This window comes from Oncorhynchus tshawytscha, unplaced genomic scaffold (genome assembly GCF_018296145.1).
Source record: "Oncorhynchus tshawytscha isolate Ot180627B unplaced genomic scaffold, Otsh_v2.0 Un_contig_5184_pilon_pilon, whole genome shotgun sequence".
Classification (NCBI taxonomy): Eukaryota; Metazoa; Chordata; class Actinopteri; order Salmoniformes; family Salmonidae; genus Oncorhynchus; species Oncorhynchus tshawytscha.
Genome location: NW_024609191.1, coordinates 20,001 through 43,115, shown reverse-complemented (window position 1 = coordinate 43,115; position 23,115 = coordinate 20,001). Strand labels below are relative to the sequence as shown.

Below are 23,115 nucleotides of genomic sequence, written 5' to 3'. Positions count from 1 at the left end.
TATTACTGAAGCAGACCTGCTAGTCTCCCATCCAGTATTACTGAAGCAGACCTGCTTGTCTCCCATCCAGTATTACTGAAGCAGACCTGCTCGTATCCCATCCAGTCTTACTGAAGCAGACCTGCTAGTCTCCCATCCAGTATTACTGAAGCAGACCTGCTAGTCTCCCATCCAGTATTACTGAAGCAGACCTGCTCGTATCCCATCCAGTATTACTGAAGCAGACCTGCTCATCCCATCCAGTATTACTGAAGCAGACCTGCTCGTATCCCATCCAGTATTACTGAAGCAGACCTGCTAGTCTCCCATCCAGTATTACTGAAGCAGACCTGCTAGTCTCCCATCCAGGATTACTGAAGCAGACCTGCTCGTATCCCATCCAGTATTACTGAAGCAGACCTGCTCGTATCCCATCCAGTATTACTGAAGCAGACCTGCTAGTCTCCCATCCAGTATTACTGAAGCAGACCTGCTTATCTCCCATCCAGTCTTACTGAAGCAGACCTGCTTGTCTCCCATCCAGTATTACTGAAGCAGACCTGCTCGTATCCCATCCAGGATTACTGAAGCAGACCTGCTAGTCTCCCATCCAGTATTACTGAAGCAGACCTGCTAGTCTCCCATCCAGGATTACTGAAGCAGACCTGCTCGTATCCCATCCAGTATTACTGAAGCAGACCTGCTCGTATCCCATCCAGTATTACTGAAGCAGACCTGCTAGTCTCCCATCCAGTATTACTGAAGCAGACCTGCTTATCTCCCATCCAGTCTTACTGAAGCAGACCTGCTTGTCTCCCATCCAGTATTACTGAAGCAGACCTGCTCGTATCCCATCCAGTCTTACTGAAGCAGACCTGCTAGTCTCCCATCCAGTATTACTGAAGCAGACCTGCTAGTCTCCCATCCAGTATTACTGAAGCAGACCTGCTCGTATCCCATCCAGTATTACTGAAGCAGACCTGCTCGTATCCCATCCAGTATTACTGAAGCAGACCTGCTCGTATCCCATCCAGTATTACTGAAGCAGACCTGCTAGTCTCCCATCCAGTATTACTGAAGCAGACCTGCTAGTCTCCCATCCAGGATTACTGAAGCAGACCTGCTCGTATCCCATCCAGTATTACTGAAGCAGACCTGCTCGTATCCCATCCAGTATTACTGAAGCAGACCTGCTAGTCTCCCATCCAGTATTACTGAAGCAGACCTGCTTATCTCCCATCCAGTCTTACTGAAGCAGACCTGCTTGTCTCCCATCCAGTATTACTGAAGCAGACCTGCTCGTATCCCATCCAGTCTTACTGAAGCAGACCTGCTAGTCTCCCATCCAGTATTACTGAAGCAGACCTGCTAGTCTCCCATCCAGTATTACTGAAGCAGACCTGCTCGTATCCCATCCAGTATTACTGAAGCAGACCTGCTCGTATCCCATCCAGTATTACTGAAGCAGACCTGCTCGTATCCCATCCAGTATTACTGAAGCAGACCTGCTAGTCTCCCATCCAGTATTACTGAAGCAGACCTGCTAGTCTCCCATCCAGGATTACTGAAGCAGACCTGCTCGTATCCCATCCAGTATTACTGAAGCAGACCTGCTCGTATCCCATCCAGTATTACTGAAGCAGACCTGCTAGTCTCCCATCCAGTATTACTGAAGCAGACCTGCTTATCTCCCATCCAGTCTTACTGAAGCAGACCTGCTAGTCTCCCATCCAGTATTACTGAAGCAGACCTGCTAGTCTCCCATCCAGTATTACTGAAGCAGACCTGCTCGTATCCCATCCAGTATTACTGAAGCAGACCTGCTCGTATCCCATCCAGTATTACTGAAGCAGACCTGCTCGTATCCCATCCAGTATTACTGAAGCAGACCTGCTAGTCTCCCATCCAGTATTACTGAAGCAGACCTGCTAGTCTCCCCCAGGATTACTGAAGCAGACCTGCTCGTATCCCATCCAGTATTACTGAAGCAGACCTGCTCGTATCCCATCCAGTATTACTGAAGCAGACCTGCTAGTCTCCCATCCAGTATTACTGAAGCAGACCTGCTTATCTCCCATCCAGTATTTTGATGATAATCCTAGTCATATTAGCATCCCATGCTAGTTGATGATAATCCTAATCATATTAGCATCCCATGCTAGTTGATGATAATCCTAGTCATATTAGCATCCCATGCTAGTTGATGATACTCCTAGTCATATTAGCAACCCATGCTAGTTGATGATAATCCTAGTCATATTAGCATCCCATGCTAGTTGATGATAATCCTAGTCATATTAGCATCCCATGCTAGTTGTTGATAATCCTAGTCATATTAGCACCCCATGCTAGTTGTTGATAATCCTAGTCATATTAGCATCCCATGCTAGTTGATGATACTCCTAGTCATATTAGCATCCCATGCTAGTTGATGATAATCCTAGTCATATTAGCAATCCATGCTAGTTGATGATAATACTAGTCATACTAGCAACCCATGCTAGTTGATGATAATCCTAGTCATATTAGCAACCCATGCTAGTTGATGATACTTCTAGTCATATTAGCATCCCATGCTAGTTGATGATAATCCTCGTCATATTAGCATCCCATGCTAGTTGATGATAATCCTAGTCATATTAGCAACCCATGCTAGTTGATGATAATACTAGTCATATTAGCATCCCATGCTAGTTGATGATAATCCTAGTCATATTAGCAACCCATGCTAGTTGATGATAATCCTAGTTATATTAGCATCCCATGCTAGTTGTTGATAATCCTAGTCATATTAGCAACCCATGCTAGTTGATGATAATCCTAGTTATATTAGCATCCCATGCTAGTTGATGATAATACTAGTCATATTAGCAACCCATGCTAGTTGATGATACTTCTAGTCATATTAGCAACCCATGCTAGTTGATGATAATCCTAGTCATATTAGCAATCCATGCTAGTTGATGATAATCTTGGCGTTATTAGCAACCCATGCTAGTTGGTGATAATCCTAGTCATATTAGCATCCCATGCTAGTTGATGATAATCCTCGTCATATTAGCATCCCATGCTAGTTGATGATAATCCTAGTCATATTAGTAATCCATGCTAGTTGATGATAATCTTGGTGTTATTAGCAACACATGCTAGTTGGTGATAATCCTAGTCATATTAGCATCCCATGCTAGTTGATGATAATCCTAGTCATATTAGCACCCCATGCTAGTTGATGATAATCCTAGTCATATTAGCAACCCATGCTAGTTGATGATAATCCTAGTCATATTAGCATCCCATGCTAGTTGATAATCCTAGTCATATTAGCATCCCATGCTAGTTGATGATAATCCTAGTCATATTAGCAACCCATGCTAGTTGATGATAATCCTAGTCATATTAGCATCCCATGCTAGTTGATGATAATCCTAGTCATATTAGCATCCCATGCTAGTTGATGATACTCCTAGTCATATTAGCAACCCATGCTAGTTGATGAAAATTCTAGCAATATTAGCAACCCATGCTAGTTGATCTGTCACTTTAAACCATCTTTGTTTGCTGTGCGCCTTTGACAACGTTTTTTCCCTCTCTAATTACATTTTGGAACATTTGTTCGTAGCCTTCAGCCATGTGAGCATTGTTGAGCTGATTATATATAGAAATAAAACATTATCAATTTTTTAAGCTAAACTGCCTGTTCTGTTGCATCAGCCTCATTGCTTTAAAAATAATAATAATAACATGCAGTGGTTGTATTTCATATTGATTTATTTTCACAATATACTATATACAATTTAAAACACACATTAAACACAATACATAGATATATACTGTATATAAAGTCGGAAGTTTACATGCACCTTAGCGAAATACATTTAAACTGAGTTTTTCACAATTCCTGACATTTAATCCTAGTAAAAAGTCCTTGTTTTAGGTCAGTTAGGATCATCACTTTATTTAGAGAATATGAAATGTCAGAATAATAGTAGACAGAATGATTTATTTCAGCTTTGATTTCTTTCATCACATTCCCAGTTGGTCAGAAGTTTACATACACTCAATTAGTATTTGGTAGCATTGCCTTTAAATAGTTTAACTTGGGTCAAGAGTTTCCTTCCACAAGCTTCCAATGCTTTTCAGTTCAACCCGCAAATTTTCTATTGGATTGAGGTCAGGGCTTTGTGATGGCCACTACAATACCTTTTTTGTCCTTAAGCCATTTTGCCACAACTTTGGAAGTGTGCTTTGGGTCATTGTCCATTTGGAAGACCCATTTGCGACAAAGCTTCAACGTCCTGCCTGATGTCTTGAGATGCTGTTTCAATTAATCCAATAAATCCACTTCTGCCATCTATTTTGTGAAGTGCACCAGTCCCTCCTGCAGCAAAGCACCCCCACAACATGATGCTGCCACCACCATGCTTCACGATGCAAGACTCCCCCTTTTTCCTCCAAACATAACGATGGTCATTATGGCCAAACAGTTCTATTTTTATTTCATCAGACCAGAGGACATTTCTCCAAACATACGATCTTTGTCCCCATTTGCAGTTGCAAACTGTAGTCTGGCTTTTTTATGGCTGTTTTGGAGCAGTGACTTCTTCCTTGCTGAGCAGCCATTCAGGTTATGTCAATATAGGACATGACATCACTTTCTGGAATTTTCCAAGCTGTATAAAGGCACAGTCAACATAGTGTACGTAAACTTCTGACCCTCTGGAATTGTGATACAGTGAATTATAAGTTAAATAATCTGTCTGTAAACAATTGTTGGAAAAATGACTTGTCATGCACAAAGTAGATGTACTAACAGACTTGCCAAAACTATAGGTTGCAGCATAGCCTAGTGGTTAGAGCGTTGGACTAATAACCGGAAGGTTGCGAGTTCAAACCCCGAGCTGACAAAGTACAAATCTGTCATTCTGTCCCTGAACAGGCAGTTAACCCACTGTTCCTAGGCCCTCATTGAAAATAAGAATTTGTTCTTAACTGACTTGCCTGGTTATATAAAGGTAAAAAATAACTAAAGAAATATGTGGAGTGGTTGAAAAATGAGTTTTAATGACTCCAACCTAAGTTTATGTAAACTAAGACTTCAACTGTATATCTACATTAGGATACAAACACACAATCATGGTAAGCACAAATAAAACATCACAATTCACCCTGAAAAAAAAAAAAACTGTTTCATTCATCCACAAATAAATCCACAAATCAATACTTTAAATTGACCAAACGACACCAGAACATCAATCGGTATCAATTTGGAATCTGTCGTCTTAGAACTGTCCCAGAGTCTGTTTTTAACTGTGGATATGTTTTCCACCGTCTCCAGGGACGACTGGACACCCTTCATTTCAAGCCCTGGATGGGAATTATTCTATAGGCTACCAAGGGTGGCCAATCATCCTCCAGGAGAGCCTTAAAGGGGCAGTGTTGTATTTTGAGACAGGAGGTATGAAAGAAGCCAATAAGGCAGAGAGTATAGCCTACATTTCTGTCTGATTCTCCACGGTAAAAACATAGTAATGCATTTTATTGTGTAACGTGGTTCCTTGCATCCTACAAGTATGTAAAAAAGGACAAGTAGCTAAATAAGTGAATATCAAACCCTCATTACAAACTGGATATAGGCTCATACATATGAATGTACTTCAACTGGTGCTCGTGTTAATATTCATCTCTTCATTGAAGGTTTAACATGTCATCTGTCAAAGGATGTGCTGAAGGGTATAGTGATGAAGGCTGCATGCACCCAAAGGATGTGAGACAAGACGTGCTGAAAGGTACCTATAGTGATGAAGGCTGCACCCTATTCCCTATTAAGTGCACAAAGTGACGTAAGGGCTCTGTTCAAACGCAGTGCACTACAGATTAGAGCTGGGCGATATCGACAAACATCCTTCTTTTTTATCCGTTATTTTACCAGGTAAATTGACTGAGAACACATTCTCATTTACAGCAACGACCTGGGGAATAGTTACAGGGGAGAGGAGGGGGATGAATGAGCCAATTGTAAACTGGGGCTTATTAGGTGACTGTGATGGTTTGAGGGCCAGATTGGGAATTTAGCCAGGACACCAGGGTTAACACCCCTACTCTTACGATAAGTGCCATGGGATCTTTAATGACCTCAGAGAGTCAGGACACCCATTTATCATCCCATCCGAAAGACAGCACACCTACACAGGGCAGTGTCCCCAATCACTGCCCTGGGGCATTGGGATCATTTTTTTAGACCAGAGGAAAGAGCACCTCCTACTGGCCCTCCAACACCACTTCCAGCAGCATCTGGTCTCCCATTCAGGAACTGACCAGGACTAACACTGCTTAGCTTCAGAAGCAAGCCAGCAGTGGTATGCAGGGTGGTATGCTGCAGGCATATTGTGATAAATGGACTGAATTATAACAATAACAATAAATGGAATGATAAGTTAAGAACTTATATGTGCAGCATAGTTATGTTTGATATTACCCATATTATTTCTACTACTCTGAATGTTGTAGCTATCAATTGTCCCATTGACAATCAAACATTAGCAAATGTATTTCATTTCAAACGGAACATTTCTCTAGTAAAACCCTGTAGGTTGTTTATTGTAAAATGAAGGATATCAGCAAATGTCCACAATAAGTGATCAGTTTGGTCAGTGGCAATCATTGTTGGTTTATAGTCCCAGCTCTACACAGATGCAGGAGCTTAATTTGACCCCGTTTCTCACAGCAGGTAAATAATCCTGCAGCAACAGGAAATGTTTAATTATTATATGGATTATAATGAATTAACTTTTTTTTGTTGTAGGGGTTTGATAAAGTCTACATGTTTTAAGTGGAAATTACAAACATTAGAAACCTTTTAGAATCTAGAATGCACTCACATTTCTTGCAACACCAGGAGGATCAAATTAAGATCCTACACCTGTATGTAGGGAATAGGGTTCCATTTGGGATGCAGGTATATAGTGATTATCAAATCAAATCAAATCAAATGTTATGGGTCACATGGTTAGCAGATGTTATTGGTCACATGGTTAGCAGATGTTATTGGTCACATGGTTAGCAGATGTTATTGGTCACATGGTTAGCAGATGTTATTGGTCACATGGTTAGCAGATGTTAATGGTCACACGGTTAGCAGATGTTATTGGTCACATGGTTAGCAGATGTTATTGGTCACATGGTTAGCAGATGTTAATGGTCACATGGTTAACAGATGTTAATGGTCACATGGTTAGCAGATGTTATTGGTCACATGGTTAACAGATGTTAATGGTCACATGGTTAGCAGATGTTAATGGTCACATGGTTAGCAGATGTTAATGGTCACATGGTTAGCAGATGTTAATGGTCACATGGTTAGCAGATGTTATTGGTCACATGGTTAGCAGATGTTATTGGTCACATGGTTAGCAGATGTTAATGGTCACATGGTTAGCAGATGTTAATGCTAATGTAGCGAAATGCTTGTGCTTCTAGTTCACAATGCAGTAATAATCCAACAAGTAATATAGCTAACAATTCCAACAAAAAAACTACTGTCTTATACACACAAGTGTAAAGGGATATAGAATATGTACATAAAGATATATGAATGAGTGATGGTACAGAGCGGCATAGGCAAGATGCAGTAGATGGTATCGAGTACAGTATATACATATGAGATGAGTATGTAAACAAAGTGGCATAGTTTAAAGTGGCTAGTGATACATGTATTACATAAAGATGCAGTAGATGATATAGAGTACAGTATATACATATGAGATAAGTATGTAAACAAAGTGGCATAGTTTAAAGTGGCTAGTGATACATGTATTACATAAAGATGCAGTAGATGATATAGAGTACAGTATATACGTATGCATATGAGATAAATAATGTAGGGTATGTAAACATATTAAGTAGCATTGTTATGGCAGAGATTGAGAGTTGTATGTAGCACAGGAAGAGACAGGCATCATCACCAAGTCTGCTTCACCTGAGGAGTGAGGAGATGAATAGCGAAGTCGCTTTCTGTGAATTTGTCACGGTGTCTGTCTCTGCGTGGGAGTAGTGAAGAGGACATCATCTGTAAAATATTGATGAGTTTGAAATTGCAGTGAACTGGATTAGGGGCCAATAATTAGATATGTGAGCTCCTACATGCAGCATGGCTCAACGACACACTGAGGCAGGAGAAATCATGTCGTGGGTTTATATACTGTCCTCTGTACAGTCCTGACTGGTTGTTGTAGTAGATACAAGCTGTAGACAACTCAGTGGTTGTCTGTAGACTACTCCTGTTCGTCCTTGGTGTGGTAGATACAGGCTGGTTGTGTTTAGACTACCCCTGTTCGTCCTTGGTGTGGTAGATACAGGCTGGTTGTCTGTTGACTACTCCTGTTCATCCTTGGTGTGGTAGATACAGGCTGGTTGTCTGTAGACTACCCCTGTTTGTCCTTGGTGTGGTAGATACAGGCTGGTTGTAGACAACTCAGTGGTTGTCTGTAGACTACTCCTGTTCGTCCTTGGTGGGGTAGATACAGGCTGGTTGTCTGTTGACTACTCCTGTTCGTTCTTGGTGTGGTAGATACAGGCTGTATGTAGACAACTCAGTGGTTGTCTGTAGACTACCCCTGTTCGTCCTTGGTGGGGTAGATACAGGCTGGTTGTCTGTTGACTACCTCTGGTCGTCCTTGGTGTGGTAGATACAGGCTGGTTGTCTGTAGACTACCCCTGTTCGTCCTTGGTGTGGTAGATATCAAATCAAATCAAATCAAATTTTATTTGTCACATACACATGGTTAGCAGATGTTAATGCGAGTGTAGCGAAATGCTTGTGCTTCTAGTTCCGACAATGCAGTAATAACGAGCAAGTAATCTAACTAACAATTCCAAAAAAAACTACTGTCATACACAGTGTAAGGGGATAAAGAATATGTACATAAGGATATATGAATGAGTGATGGTACAGAGCAGCATAGGCAAGATACAGTAGATGATATTGAGTACAGTATATACATATGAGATAAGTATGTAAACCAAGTGGCATAGTTAAAGTGGCTAGTGATACATGTATTACATAAGGATGCCGTCGATGATATAGAGTACAGTATCAACGTATGCATATGAGATGAACAATGTAGGGTAAGTAACATTATATAAGGTAGCATTGTTTAAAGTGGCTAGTGATATATTTACATCATTTCCCATCAATTCCCATGATTAAAGTGGCTGGAGTAGAGTCAGTGTCATTGACAGTGTGTTGGCAGTAGCCACTCAATGTTAGTGGTGGCTGTTTAACAGTCTGATGGCCTTGAGATAGAAGCTGTTTTTCAGTCTCTCGGTCCCAGCTTTGATGCACCTGTACTGACCTCGCCTTCTGGATGGCAGCGGGGTGAACAGGCAGTGGCTCGGGTGGTTGATGTCCTTGATGATCTTTATGGCCTTCCTGTAGCATCGGGTGGTGTAGGTGTCCTGGAGGGCAGGTAGTTTGCCCCGGTGATGCGTTGTGCAGACCTCACTACCCTCTGGAGAGCCTTACGGTTGAGGGCGGTGCAGTTGCCATACCAGGCGGTGATACAGCCCGCCAGGATGCTCTCGATTGTGCATCTGTAGAAGTTTGTGAGTGCTTTTGGTGACAAGCCGAATTTCTTCAGCCTCCTGAGGTTGAAGAGGCGCTGCTGCGCCTTCCTCACGATGCTGTCTGTGTGAGTGGACCAATTCAGTTTGTCTGTGATGTGTATGCCGAGGAACTTAAAACTTGCTACCCTCTCCACTACTGTTCCATCGATGTGGATGGGGGGTGTTCCCTCTGCTGTTTCCTGAAGTCCACAATCATCTCCTTAGTTTTGTTGACGTTGAGTGTGAGGTTATTTTCCTGACACCACACTCCGAGGGCCCTCACCTCCTCCCTGTAGGCCGTCTCGTCGTTGTTGGTGATCAAGCCTACCACTGTTGTGTCGTCCGCAAACTTGATGATTGAGTTGGAGGCTTGCATGGCCACGCAGTCGTGGGTGAACAGGGAGTACAGGAGAGGGCTCAGAACTACCCTTGTGGGGCCCCAGTGTTGAGGATCAGCAGGGAGGAGATGTTGTTGCCTACCCTCACCACCTGGGGGTAGCCCAGGCAGGAAGTCCAGTACCCAGTTGCACAGGGCGGGGTCGAGACCCAGGGTCTCGAGCTTGATGACGAGCTTGGAGGTACTATGGTGTTGAATGCCGAGCTGTAGTCGATGAACAGCATTCTCACATAGGTATTCCTCTTGTCCAGATGGGTTAGGGCAGTGTGCAGTGTGGTTGAGATTGCATCGTCTGTGGACCTATTTGGGCGGTAAGCAAATTGGAGTGGGTCAAGGGTGTCAGGTAGGGTGGAGGTGATATGGTCCTTGACTAGTCCTCTCAAAGCACTTCATGATGACGGATGTGAGTGCTACGGGCGGTAGTCGTTTAGCTCAGTTACCTTAGCTTTCTTGGGAACAGGAACAATGGTGGCCCTCTTGAAGCATGTGGGAACAGCAGACTGGTATAGGGATTGATTGAATATGTCCGTAAACACACCGGCCAGCTGGTCTGCGCATGCTCTGAGGGCGCGGCTGGGGATGCCGTCTGGGCCTGCAGCCTTGCGAGGGATAACACGTTTAAATGTCTTACTCACTTCGGCTGCAGTGAAGGAGAGACCGCATGTTTCCGTTGCAGGCCGTGTCAGTGGCACTGTATTGTCCTCAAAGCGGGCAAAAAGTTATTTAGTCTGCCTGGGAGCAAGACATCCTGGTCCGTGACTGGGCTGGGTTTCTTCCTGTAGTCCGTGATTGACTGTAGACTCCTGTGATTGACTGTGATTGACTCCTGTTCGTTCTTGGTGTGGTAGATACAGGCTGTAGACAACTCAGTGGTTGTCTGTAGACTACTCCTGTTTGTCCTTGGTGTGGTAGATACAGGCTGGTTGTCTGTTGACTACCCCTGTTCGTCCTGGTGTGGTAGATACAGGCTGGTTGTCTGTTGACTACCCCTGTTCGTCCTTGGTGGGGTAGATACAGGCTGGTTGTCTGTTGACTACCCCTGTTTGTCCTTGGCAGACAGGCATCAGGTTGTTTATGACTGAAGGAGGCATCTCAAACGGCACCCTATTCCCTATGTAGTGCACTGCTTCTGACCAGAGCCCTGTGAGTTTCCCTATGGGTTTCCCTGTGGGTTTCCCTATTTCCCTGTGAGTTTCCCTATGAGTTTCCCTATGGGTTTCCTGTGGGTTTCCCTGTGAGCTTCCCTGTGGGTTTCCTGTGGGTTTTGACAGCTCTGCTCTCCACTGAGGTTAGCTGGTGAATTCAACAGCAGGCAAACATTCAACCAGGCAGTTTTGACCTCCGACACAGGGATCAACCAGGCAGTATTGACCTCCTACACAGGGATCAACCAGGCAGTATTGACCTCCTACACAGGGACCAACCAGGCAGTATTGACCTCCTACACAGGGATCAACCAGGCAGTATTGACCTCATACACAGGGATCAACCAGGCAGTATTGACCTCCTACACAGGGACCAACCAGGCAGTATTGACCTCCTACACAGGGATCAACCAGGCAGTATTGACCTCCTACACAGGGATCAACCAGGCAGTATTGACCTCCTACACAGGGATCAACCAGGCAGTATTGACCTCATACACAGGGATCAACCAGGCAGTATTGACCTCCTACACAGGGATCAACCAGGCAGTATTGACCTCCTACACAGGGATCAACCAGGCAGTATTGACCTCCTACACAGGGAAACAAAAGATCCACCTTGTTTCTCTCCTCTCTTATCCTGGATCTGATGGAAGAGTCATTTATATTGACATCGTCATGTGTTCCATTGTTGGGTCATTTTTATTCAGGGAACATTCCCATGACATCATCACGTGTTCCATTGTTGAGTCATTTCTATTCAGGGAACATTCCCATGACATCATCACGTGTTCCATTGTTGAGTCATTTATGTTCAGGGAACATTCCCGTGAGATCATCATGTGTTCCGTTGTTGAACGGAGAGTAAAATGTCATTATCATTAGTCCCTGTTATTCTGATATCTGTCATGAAATGAAATGAGTAAGCAACTGGTGACAATAGACAACAGAACAACTGCTGGGATTTGAGTTATCTCTCTAAAGCAACACATTGTATTCTTTCAGATGAAAAATAGTATATCGTTTTTGTTTTTTATTCCGTGGCTGATGGATGTCTGTTTGAACTACACGAGGCCTTACAGCTGTTCATAATGTAATGTGCAGTAGCGGACTTTCAAATATTCATGTAGAAGTGGTACCTGACATGCTTTGATCTCTGCTGTAAAGTATATTGCTACGTTCCTATATCCACACTAGCAAATCACTTTGAATGCCCAATACATTGCAATGTGGATATTGGAGAGCCTATGGCTTGGAACCAGCAGGAGATCAACAGTAATCGGTTATGGTCCTATGAGGTTTATAATGAAACTCCTGGGACCAGCAGGAGATCAACAGTAATCCGTTATGGTCCTATGAGGTTTATAATGAAGCCACTGGGACCAGCAGGAGATCTACAGTAATCGGTTGTGGTCCTATGAGGTTTATAATGAAGCCACTGGGACCAGCAGGAGATCTACAGTAATCGGTTGTGGTCCTATGAGGTTTATAATGAAACTCCTGGGACCAGCAGGAGATCAACAGTAATCCGTTATGGTCCTATGAGGTTTATAATGAAGCCACTGGGACCAGCAGGAGATCTACAGTAATCGGTTGTGGTCCTATGAGGTTTATAATGAAGCCACTGGGACCAGCAGGAGATCTACAGTAATCGGTTGTGGTCCTATGAGGTTTATAATGAAGCCACTGGGACCAGCAGGAGATCAACAGTAATCGGTTGTGGTCCTATGAGGTTTATAATGAAGCCACTGGGACCAGCAGGAGATCTACAGTAATCGGTTGTGGTCCTATGAGGTTTATAATGAAGCCACTGGGACCAGCAGGAGATCTACAGTAATCGGTTGTGGTCCTATGAGGTTTATAATGAAGCCACTGGGACCAGCAGGAGATCTACAGTAATCGGTTGTGGTCCTATGAGGTTTATAATGAAGCCACTGGGACCAGCAGGAGATCAACAGTAATCGGTTGTGGTCCTATGAGGTTTATAATGAAACCCTGGGACCAGCAGGAGATCTACAGTAATTGGTTGTGGTCCTATGAGGTTTATAATGAAGCCACTGGGACCAGCAGGAGATCTACAGTAATCGGTTGTGGTCCTATGAGGTTTATAATGAAGCCACTGGGACCAGAAGGAGATCTACAGTAATCGGTTGTGGTCCTATGAGGTTTATAATGAAGCCACTGGGACCAGCAGGAGATCTACAGTAATAATTGGTTGTGGTCCTATGAGGTTTATAATGAAGCCACTGGGACCAGCAGGAGATCTACAGTAATCGGTTGTGGTCCTATGAGGTTTATAATGAAGCCACTGGGACCAGAAGGAGATCTACAGTAATCGGTTGTGGTCCTATGAGGTTTATAATGAAGCCACTGGGACCAGCAGGAGATCAACAGTAATCGGTTGTGGTCCTATGAGGTTTATAATGAAGCCACTGGGACCAGCAGGAGATCAACAGTAATCGGTTGTGGTCCTATGAGGTTTATAATGAAGCCACTGGGACCAGCAGGAGATCAACAGTAATCGGTTGTGGTCCTATGAGGTTTATAATGAAGCCACTGGGACCAGCAGGAGATCTACAGTAATCGGTTGTGGTCCTATGAGGTTTATAATGAAGCCACTGGGACCAGCAGGAGATCAACAGTAATCGGTTGTGGTCCTATGAGGTTTATAATGAAGCCACTGGGACCAGCAGGAGATCTACAGTAATCGGTTGTGGTCCTATGAGTTTATAATGAAACTCCTGGGACCAGCAGGAGATCAACTGTAATCTGTTATGGTCCTATGAGGTTTATAATGAAGCCACTGGGACCAGCAGGAGATCAACAGTAATCGGTTATGGTCCTATGAGGTTTATAATGAAGCCACTGGGACCAGCAGGAGATCTACAGTAATCGGTTGTGGTCCTATGAGGTTTATAATGAAACTCCTGGGACCAGCAGGAGATCAACTGTAATCTGTTATGGTCCTATGAGGTTTATAATGAAGCCACTGGGACCAGCAGGAGATCAACAGTAATCGGTTATGGTCCTATGAGGTTTATAATGAAGCCACTGGGACCAGCAGGAGATCTACAGTAATCGGTTGTGGTCCTATGAGGTTTATAATGAAACTCCTGGGACCAGCAGGAGATCAACAGTAATCCGTTATGGTCCTATGAGGTTTATAATGAAGCCACTGGGACCAGCAGGAGATCTACAGTAATCGGTTGTGGTCCTATGAGGTTTATAATGAAGCCACTGGGACCAGCAGGAGATCAACAGTAATCGGTTGTGGTCCGATGAGGTTTATAATGAAACCCCTGGGACCAGCAGGAGATCTTCCTGACGGGCCGCCCCCAGGTGGTGAGGGTAGGCATGAACACCTCCTCCCCGCTGATCCTCAACACTGGGGCCCCACAAGGGTGCGTTCTGGCCCTCTCCTGTTTATAACGACTGCGTGGCCAGCACGATCTCCAACTCAATCATCAAGTTTGTGGACGACACAACAGTGGTAGGCTTGATTATAACAACGAAGCCAGGGGCCTACAGGGAGGAGGTGGTTGGGCCCTAGTGTGGTGTATAAAATAACCCACACTCCAACGCAGGAAAACTAAGGAGATGATTGTGGACTTCAGGAAACAGCAGAGGGAACACCCCCATCCACATCGATGGAACAGTAGTGGAGAGGGTAGCAAGTTTTAAGTTCCTCGGCATACACATCACAGACAAACTGAATTGGTCCACTCACACAGACAGCATCTGGGACCAGCAGGAGATCAGGAGGCAGAAGAAATGCGGCTTGTCACCAAAAGCACTCACAAACTTCTACAGATGCACAATCGAGAGCATCCCGGCGGGCTGTATCACCGCCTGGTATGGCAACTCACCGCCCTCAACCGTAAGGCTCTCCAGAGGTTTAGTGAGGTCTGCACTGGGATCACCGGGGAAACTACACCCTCCAGGACACCACCACCCGATGCTAGGAGGCCATAAAGATCATCAAGGACATCAGCCACCCGAGCCACTGCCTGTTCACCCCGGTCCATCCAGAAGGTTTATAATGGTGCATCAAAGCTGGGACCGAGAGACTGAAAACAGCTTCTATCTCAAGGCCATCAGACTGTTAAACAGCCACCACTAACATTGAGTGGCTACTGCCAACACACTGTCAATGACACTGACTCTACTCCAGCCACTTTAATCATGGGAATTGATGGGAAATGATGTAAATATATCACTAGCCACTTTAAACAATGCTACCTTATATAATGTTACTTACCTACATTGTTCATCTCATATGATACGTTGATACTGTACCATATCAGGAGATCCTTATGTAATACATGTATCACTAGCCACTTTAACTATGCCACTGGGACATACATCTCAGGATGATATACTGTACTCGATATCATCTACTGTATTTGCCTATGCTGCCACTGTACCATCACTCATTCAATATCCTTATGTACATATTCTTTATCCCCTTACACTGTGTATGACAGTAGTTTTTTTATGGAATTGTTAGTTAGATTACTTGGGTTATTACTGCATTGTCGGAACTAGAAGCACAAGCATTTCGCTTGTGGTCATTAACATCTGCTAACCATGTGTATGTGATAAATAAAATTTGATTTGGATTTGATTTGATTTGATTTGATTAGATCTACAGTAATCGGTTGTGGTCCTATGAGGTTTATAATGAAGCCACTGGGACCAGCAGGAGATCTACAGTAATCGGTTGTGGTCCTATGAGGTTTATAATGAAGCCACTGGGACCAGCAGGAGATCTACAGTAATCGGTTGTGGTCCTATGAGGTTTATAATGAAGCCACTGGGACCAGCAGGAGATCAACAGTAATCGGTTGTGGTCCTATGAGGTTTATAATGAAGCCACTGGGACCAGCAGGAGATCTACAGTAATCGGTTGTGGTCCTATGAGGTTTATAATGAAGCCACTGGGACCAGCAGGAGATCAACAGTAATCGGTTGTGGTCCTATGAGGTTTATAATGAAGCCACTGGGACCAGCAGGAGATCTACAGTAATCGGTTGTGGTCCTATGAGGTTTATAATGAAGCCACTGGGACCAGCAGGAGATCAACAGTAATCGGTTGTGGTCCTATGAGGTTTATAATGAAGCCACTGGGACCAGCAGGAGATCAACAGTAATCGGTTGTGGTCCTATGAGGTTTATAATGAAGCCACTGGGACCAGCAGGAGATCAACAGTAATCGGTTGTGGTCCTATGAGGTTTATAATGAAGCCACTGGGACCAGAAGGAGATCTACAGTAATCGGTTGTAGTCCTATGAGGTTTATAATGAAGCCACTGGGACCAGCAGGAGATCTACAGTAATCGGTTGTGGTCCAATGAGGTTTATAATGAAGCCACTGGGACCAGCAGGAGATCAACAGTAATCGGTTGTGGTCCTATGAGGTTTATAATGAAACCCTGGGACCAGCAGGAGATCAACAGTAATCGGTTGTGGTCCAATGAGGTTTATAATGAAACCCCTGGAACCAGCAGGAGATCAACAGTAATCAGAAGGGCTGGGGTGAACGGATCACAAATGATAGATGGATGAAACCCATGAATGGATGATGGACAGATGAGGGACGTATGGATGAGTAACCATCCATAAACCAATGAAGAACAACAGGTGGATGGGGGAATGGATGATGGACAGATGAGGGATAAATGGATGGATGAAGCCCCATGGATAGATGATGATGAGATGGAGGAATGCATGGATGAACCCTGGTCTCCATGGTGATGTAATAGGAGACACCTTGGTCTCCATAGTGATGGAGTAGGAGACACCCTGGGCTCCATAGTGATGTAATAGGAGACACCCTGGGCTCCATAGTGATGGAATAGGAGACACCCTGGGCTCCATAGTGATGGAATAGGAGACACCCTGGGCTCCATAGTGATGGAATAGGAGACACCCTGGGCTCCATAGTGATGGAATAGGAGACACCCTGGGCTCCATAGTGATGGAATAGGAGACATGGGCTCCATAGTGATGGAATAGGAGACACCCTGGGCTCCATAGTGATGGAATAGGAGACACCCTGGGCTCCATAGTGATGGAATAGGAGACACCCTGGGCTCCATAGTGATGGAATAGGAGACACCCTGGGCTCCATAGTGATGGAATAGGAGACACCCTGGGCTCCATAGTGATGGAATAGGAGACACCCTGGGCTCCATAGTGATGGAATAGGAGACACCATGGGCTCCATAGTGATGGAATAGGAGACACCCTGGGCTCCATAGTGATGGAATAGGAGACACCCTGGGCTCCATAGTGATGGAATAGGAGACACCCTGGGCTCCATAGTGATGGAATAGGAGACACCCTGGTCTCCATAGTGATGGAATAGGAGACACCCTGGGATCCATAGTGATGGAATAGGAGACACCCTGGGCTCCTCTGGGTGACTTGTCTCTCTCTTCTCTACTCTTGGTGTCTGGGTGACTTGTCTCTCTCTTCTCTCACCCTGGTCTCTGGGTGACTTGTCTCTCTCTTCTCTACTCTTGGTGTCTGGGTGACTTGTCTCTCTCTTCTCTACTCTTGGTGTCTGGGTGACTTGTCTCTCTCTTCTCTCACCCTGGTCTCCTCTGGGTGACTTGTCTCTCTCTTCTCTACTCTTGGTGTCTGGGTGACTTGTCTCTCTCTTCTCTCACCCTGGTCTCCTCTGGGTGACTTGTCTCTCTCTTCTCTCACCCTGGTCTCCTCTGGGTGACTTGTCTCTCTCTTCCCTACTCTTGGTGTCTGGGTGACTTCTCTCTCTCTTCTCTACTCTTGGTGTCTGGGTGACTTGTCTCTTTCTTCTCTCACCCTGGTCTCCTCTGGGTGACTTGTCTCTCTCTTCTCTACTCTTGGTGTCTGGGTGACTTGTCTCTCTCTTCTCTCACCCTGGTCTCCTCTGGGTGACTTGTCTCTCTCTTCTCTCACCCTGGTCTCCTCTGGGTGACTTGTCTCTCTCTTCTCTCACCCTGGTCTCCTCTGGGTGACTTGTCTCTCTCTTCTCTACTCTTGGTGTCTGGGTGACTTGTCTCTCTCTTCTCTCACCCTGGTCTCTGGGTGACTTGTCTCTCTCTTCTCTACTCTTGGTGTCTGGGTGACTTGTCTCTCTCTTCTCTACTCTTGGTGTCTGGGTGACTTGTCTCTCTCTTCTCTCACCCTGGTCTCCTCTGGGTGACTTGTCTCTCTCTTCTCTCACCCTGGTCTCCTCTGGGTGACTTGTCTCTCTCTTCTCTCACCCTGGTCTCCTCTGGGTGACTTGTCTCTCTCTTCTCTCACCCTGGTCTCCTCTGGGTGACTTGTCTCTCTCTTCTCTCACCCTGGTCTCCTCTGGGTGACTTGTCTCTCTCTTCACTCACCCTGTGCAGTTCCCTGTGGAGGACTGCTGACATCTCGTAAGGGGACCATCCTTTCTCCTGGTTACCCAGAGCCCTACGCCAACTATCTCAACTGTATCTGGAAGGTCTCTGTGCCGGAGGGAGCAGGCATCCAAGTGAGAGATGCAGCATGAAACGTTATGAATATAATGTTGGAAAGTGTTGATAGTTAAAAGGGTTTAAGAATGAAACTTTCATGGAATTCTATCTTAAAATGGGAATTTGCTAAAAATGTATCCCATTATTGATGAAGCAACTGTTTTATTCAACTTAGATATTTCTTCTTTTTTTTTTTACTCTTAAATGTATTTCTTTGTTCCTTTCTTCAGATCCAGGTCATAACTTTTGCCACGGAACACAACTGGGACTCCTTGGACTTTTTGACGGCGTCGATGGCAACGCGCCAAGGCTTGGCAGCTATTCAGGTGAAACAACCTCCAGAATTAGTCTTTTAAAGCTCCCATTTTGGAATTGATAATAATGTCTGATCGGAACCTTCAGTAAAAAAGCTGCCATTTTGGAATTGATAATAATATCTGATCGGAACACAGTACTGATGGATGTGATAATAATGTCTGATCAGAACACAGTACTTATGGATGCGATAATAATGTCTGATAGAACACAGTACTTATGGATGTGATAATAATGTCTGATCAGAACACAGTACTTATGGATGTGATAATAATGTCTGATCAGAACACAGTACTTATGGATGCGATAATAATGTCTGATCAGAACACAGTACTGATGGATGTGATAATAATGTCTGATCAGAACACAGTACTTATGGATGTGATAATAATGTCTGATCAGAACACAGTACTTATGGATGCGATAATAATGTCTGATCAGAACACAGTACTTATGGAATTGATAATAATGTCTGATCAGAACACAGTACTTATGGAATTGATAATAATATCTGATCGGAACCTTCAGTAAAAATAGCTGCCATTTTGGAATTGATAATAATATCTGATCAGAACACAGTACTTATGGATGTGATAATAATGTCTGATCAGAACACAGTACTTATGGAATTGATAATAATGTCTGATCAGAACCTTCAGTAAAAAAGCTGCCATTTTGGAATTGATAATAATATCTGATCAGAACACAGTACTTATGGATGTGATAATAATGTCTGATCAGAACACAGTACTTATGGAATTGATAATAATGTCTGATCGGAACCTTCAGTAAAAAAGCTGCCATTTTGGAATTGATAATAATATCTGATCAGAACACAGTACTTATGGATGTGATAATAATGTCTGATCAGAACACAGTACTTATGGATGCGATAATAATGTCTGATCAGAACACAGTACTTATGGATGCGATAATAATGTCTGATCAGAACACAGTACTTATGGATGTGATAATAATGTCTGATCAGAACACAGTACTGACTATGGATGCGATAATAATGTCTGATCAGAACACAGTACTTATGGAATTGATAATAATGTCTGATCGGAACCTTCAGTAAAAAAGCTGCCATTTTGGAATTGATAATAATATCTGATCAGAACACAGTACTTATGGATGTGATAATAATGTCTGATAGGAACACAGTACTTATGGATGTGATAATAATGTCTGATCAGAACACAGTACTTATGGATGAAGAATAATGTCTGATCAGAACACAGTACTTATGGATGTGATAATAATGTCCTGATGAGAACACAGTACTTATGGATGTGATAATAATGTCTGATCAGAACACAGTACTTATGGATGTGATAATAATGTCTTTACTGATCAGAACACAGTACTTATGGATGTGATAATAATGTCTGATCAGAACACAGTACTGATGGATGTGATAATAATGTCTGATCAGAACACAGTACTGATGGATGTGATAATAATGTCTGATCAGAACACAGTACTGATGGATGTGAAATAATGTCTTTATCGGTTATCCGAATCTCCAAACGGTGCAGTTCAAGGAAATTACCTGATGACGAAGACCTGACTGACTCCCTCTGACTCCCTAGCAAAATGAAATAGTCTTTACCTGATGACGAAGACCTGACTGACTCCCTCTGACTCCCTAGCAAAATGAAATAGTCTTTACCTGATGAAGAAGACCTGACTGACTCCCTCTGACTCCCCTAGCAAAATGAAATAGTCTTTACCTGATGAAGAAGACCTGACTGACTCCCTCTGACTCCCCTAGCAAAATGAAATAGTCTTTACCTGATGAAGAAGACCTGACTGACTCCCTCTGACTCGCCTAGCAAAATGATATAGTCTTTACCTGATGAAGAAGACCTGACTGACTCCCTCTGACTCGCCTAGCAAAATTAAATAGTCTTTACCTGATGACGAAGACCTGACTGACTCCCTCTGACTCGCCTAGCAAAATGAAATAGTCTTTACCTGATGAAGAAGATCTGACTGACTCTAGTCTTCACCTGATGAAGAAGACCTGACTGACTCCCTCTGACTCGCCTAGCAAAATGATATAGTCTTTACCTGATGAAGAAGATCTGAGAAGTCTTCACCTGATGAAGAAGACCTGACTGACTCCCTCTGACTTGCCTAGCAAAATGAAATAGTCTTTACCTGATGACGAAGACCTGACTGACTCCCTCTGACTCCCCTAGCAAAATGAAATAGTCTTTACCTGATGATGTCTTTACCTGATGACGAAGACCTGACTGACTCCCTCTGACTCGCCTAGCAAAATGATATAGTCTTTACCTGATGACAAAGACCTGACTGACTCCCTCTGACTCGCCTAGCAAAAAATGAAATAGTCTTTACCTGATGAAGAAGACCTGACTGACTCCCTCTGACTCGCCTAGCAAAATGAATTAGTCTTTACCTGATGAAGAAGACCTGACTGACTCCCTCTGACTCACCTAGCAAAATGAAATAGTCTTTACCTGATGAAGAAGACCTGACTGACTCCCTCTGACTCGCCTAGCAAAATTATATAGTCTTTACCTGATGAAGAAGACCTGACTGACTCCCTCTGACTCGCCTAGCAAAATGAAATAGTCTTTACCTGATGAAGAAGATCTGACTGACTCTAGTCTTCACCTGATGAAGAAGACCTGACTGACTCCCTCTGACTCGCCTAGCAAAATGATACAGTCTTTACCTGATGAAGAAGATCTGACTGACTCTAGTCTTCACCTGATGAAGAAGACCTGACTGACTCCCTCTGACTTGCCTAGCAAAATTATATAGTCTTTACCTGATGAAGAAGACCTGACTGACTCCCTCTGACTTGCCTAGCAAAATTAAATAGTCTTTACCTGATGACGAAGACCTGACTGACTCCCTCTGACTCGCCTAGCAAAATGAAATAGTCTTTACCTGATGAAGAAGACCTGACTGACTCCCTCTGACTCCCCTAGCAAAATTAAATAGTCTTTACCTGATGAAGAAGATCTGACGGACTCTAGTCTTCACCTGATGAAGAAGACGTGACTGACTCCCTCTGACTTGCCTAGCAAAATTATATAGTCTTTACCTGATGAAGAAGACCTGACTGACTCCCTCTGACTTGCCTAGCAAAATTAAATTGTCTTTACCTGACGAAGAAGACCTGACGGACTCTAGTCTTTACCTGATGAAGAAGACCTGACGGACTCTAGTCTTCACCTGATGAAGAAGACCTGACTGACTCTACTCTTCACCTGATGAAGAAGACCTGACTGACTCTACTCTTCACCTGATGACGAAGACCTGACGGACTTTCCCCAGGAACAGGCTTGGAATTAAAACCTACAGGAGGGTGTCTCTCCAGGAACAGGGTTGTAGTTAAAACCTACAGGAGGGTGTCTCTCCAGGAACAGGGTTGGAGTTAAAACCTACAGGAGGGTGTCTCTCCAGGAACAGGGTTGGAGTTAAAACCTACAGGAGGGTGTCTCTCCAGGAACAGGGTTGGAGTTAAAACCTACAGGAGGGTGTCTCTCCAGGAACAGGGTTGGAGTTAAAGCCCGTAAAACAGTATCTCTCCAGGAACAGGGTTGGAGTTAAAGCCCGTAAAACAGTATCTCTCCAGGAACAGGGTTGGAGTTAAAGCCCGTAAAACAGTATCTCTCCAGGAACAGGGTTGGAGTTAAAGCCCGTAAAACAGTATCTCTCCAGGAACAGGGTTGGAGTTAAAGCCCGTAAAACAGTATCTCTCCAGGAACAGGGTTGTAGTTAAAACCTACAGGAGGGTGTCTCTCCAGGAACAGGGTTGTAGTTAAAACCTACAGGAGGGTTTCTCTCCAGGGACAGGGTTGGAGTTAAAACCTACAGGAGGGTTTCTCTCCAGGAACAGGGTGGGAGTTAAAACCTACAGGAGGGTCTCTCTCCAGTAACAGGGTTGGAGTTAGAACCTACAGGAGGGTTTCTCTCCAGGAACAGGGTTGGAGTTAAAGCCCGTAAAACGGTATCTCTCCAGGTACAGGGTTGGAGTTAAAGCCCGTAAAACAGTATCTCTCCAGGAACAGGGATGGAGTTAAAACCTACAGGAGGGTCTCTCTCCAGGAACAGGGTTGGAGTTAAAACCTACAGGAGGGTTTCTCTCCAGGAACAGGGTTGGTGATCCCTGGTGTAGTGTATTTTATGATATTTTCCTATTGACTGTCTC

General features: G+C 44.0%; 1 protein-coding gene across 1 annotated transcript in view; it reads left to right on the top strand.

Moving 5' to 3' along the window:
• Nucleotides 1-23,115, top strand: part of LOC121844409 (CUB and sushi domain-containing protein 3-like) — a gene marked incomplete at its 5' end in the record, with an annotated part of 112,105 nt that overhangs the window by 76,312 nt on the left and 12,678 nt on the right. Inside the window, 2 exons of the mRNA XM_042314440.1 lie at nucleotides 18,501-18,625; nucleotides 18,839-18,934. Of these exons, the coding sequence (XP_042170374.1) occupies nucleotides 18,501-18,625; nucleotides 18,839-18,934 (221 nt within the window). The remainder of the gene's footprint in view (nucleotides 1-18,500; nucleotides 18,626-18,838; nucleotides 18,935-23,115) is intronic.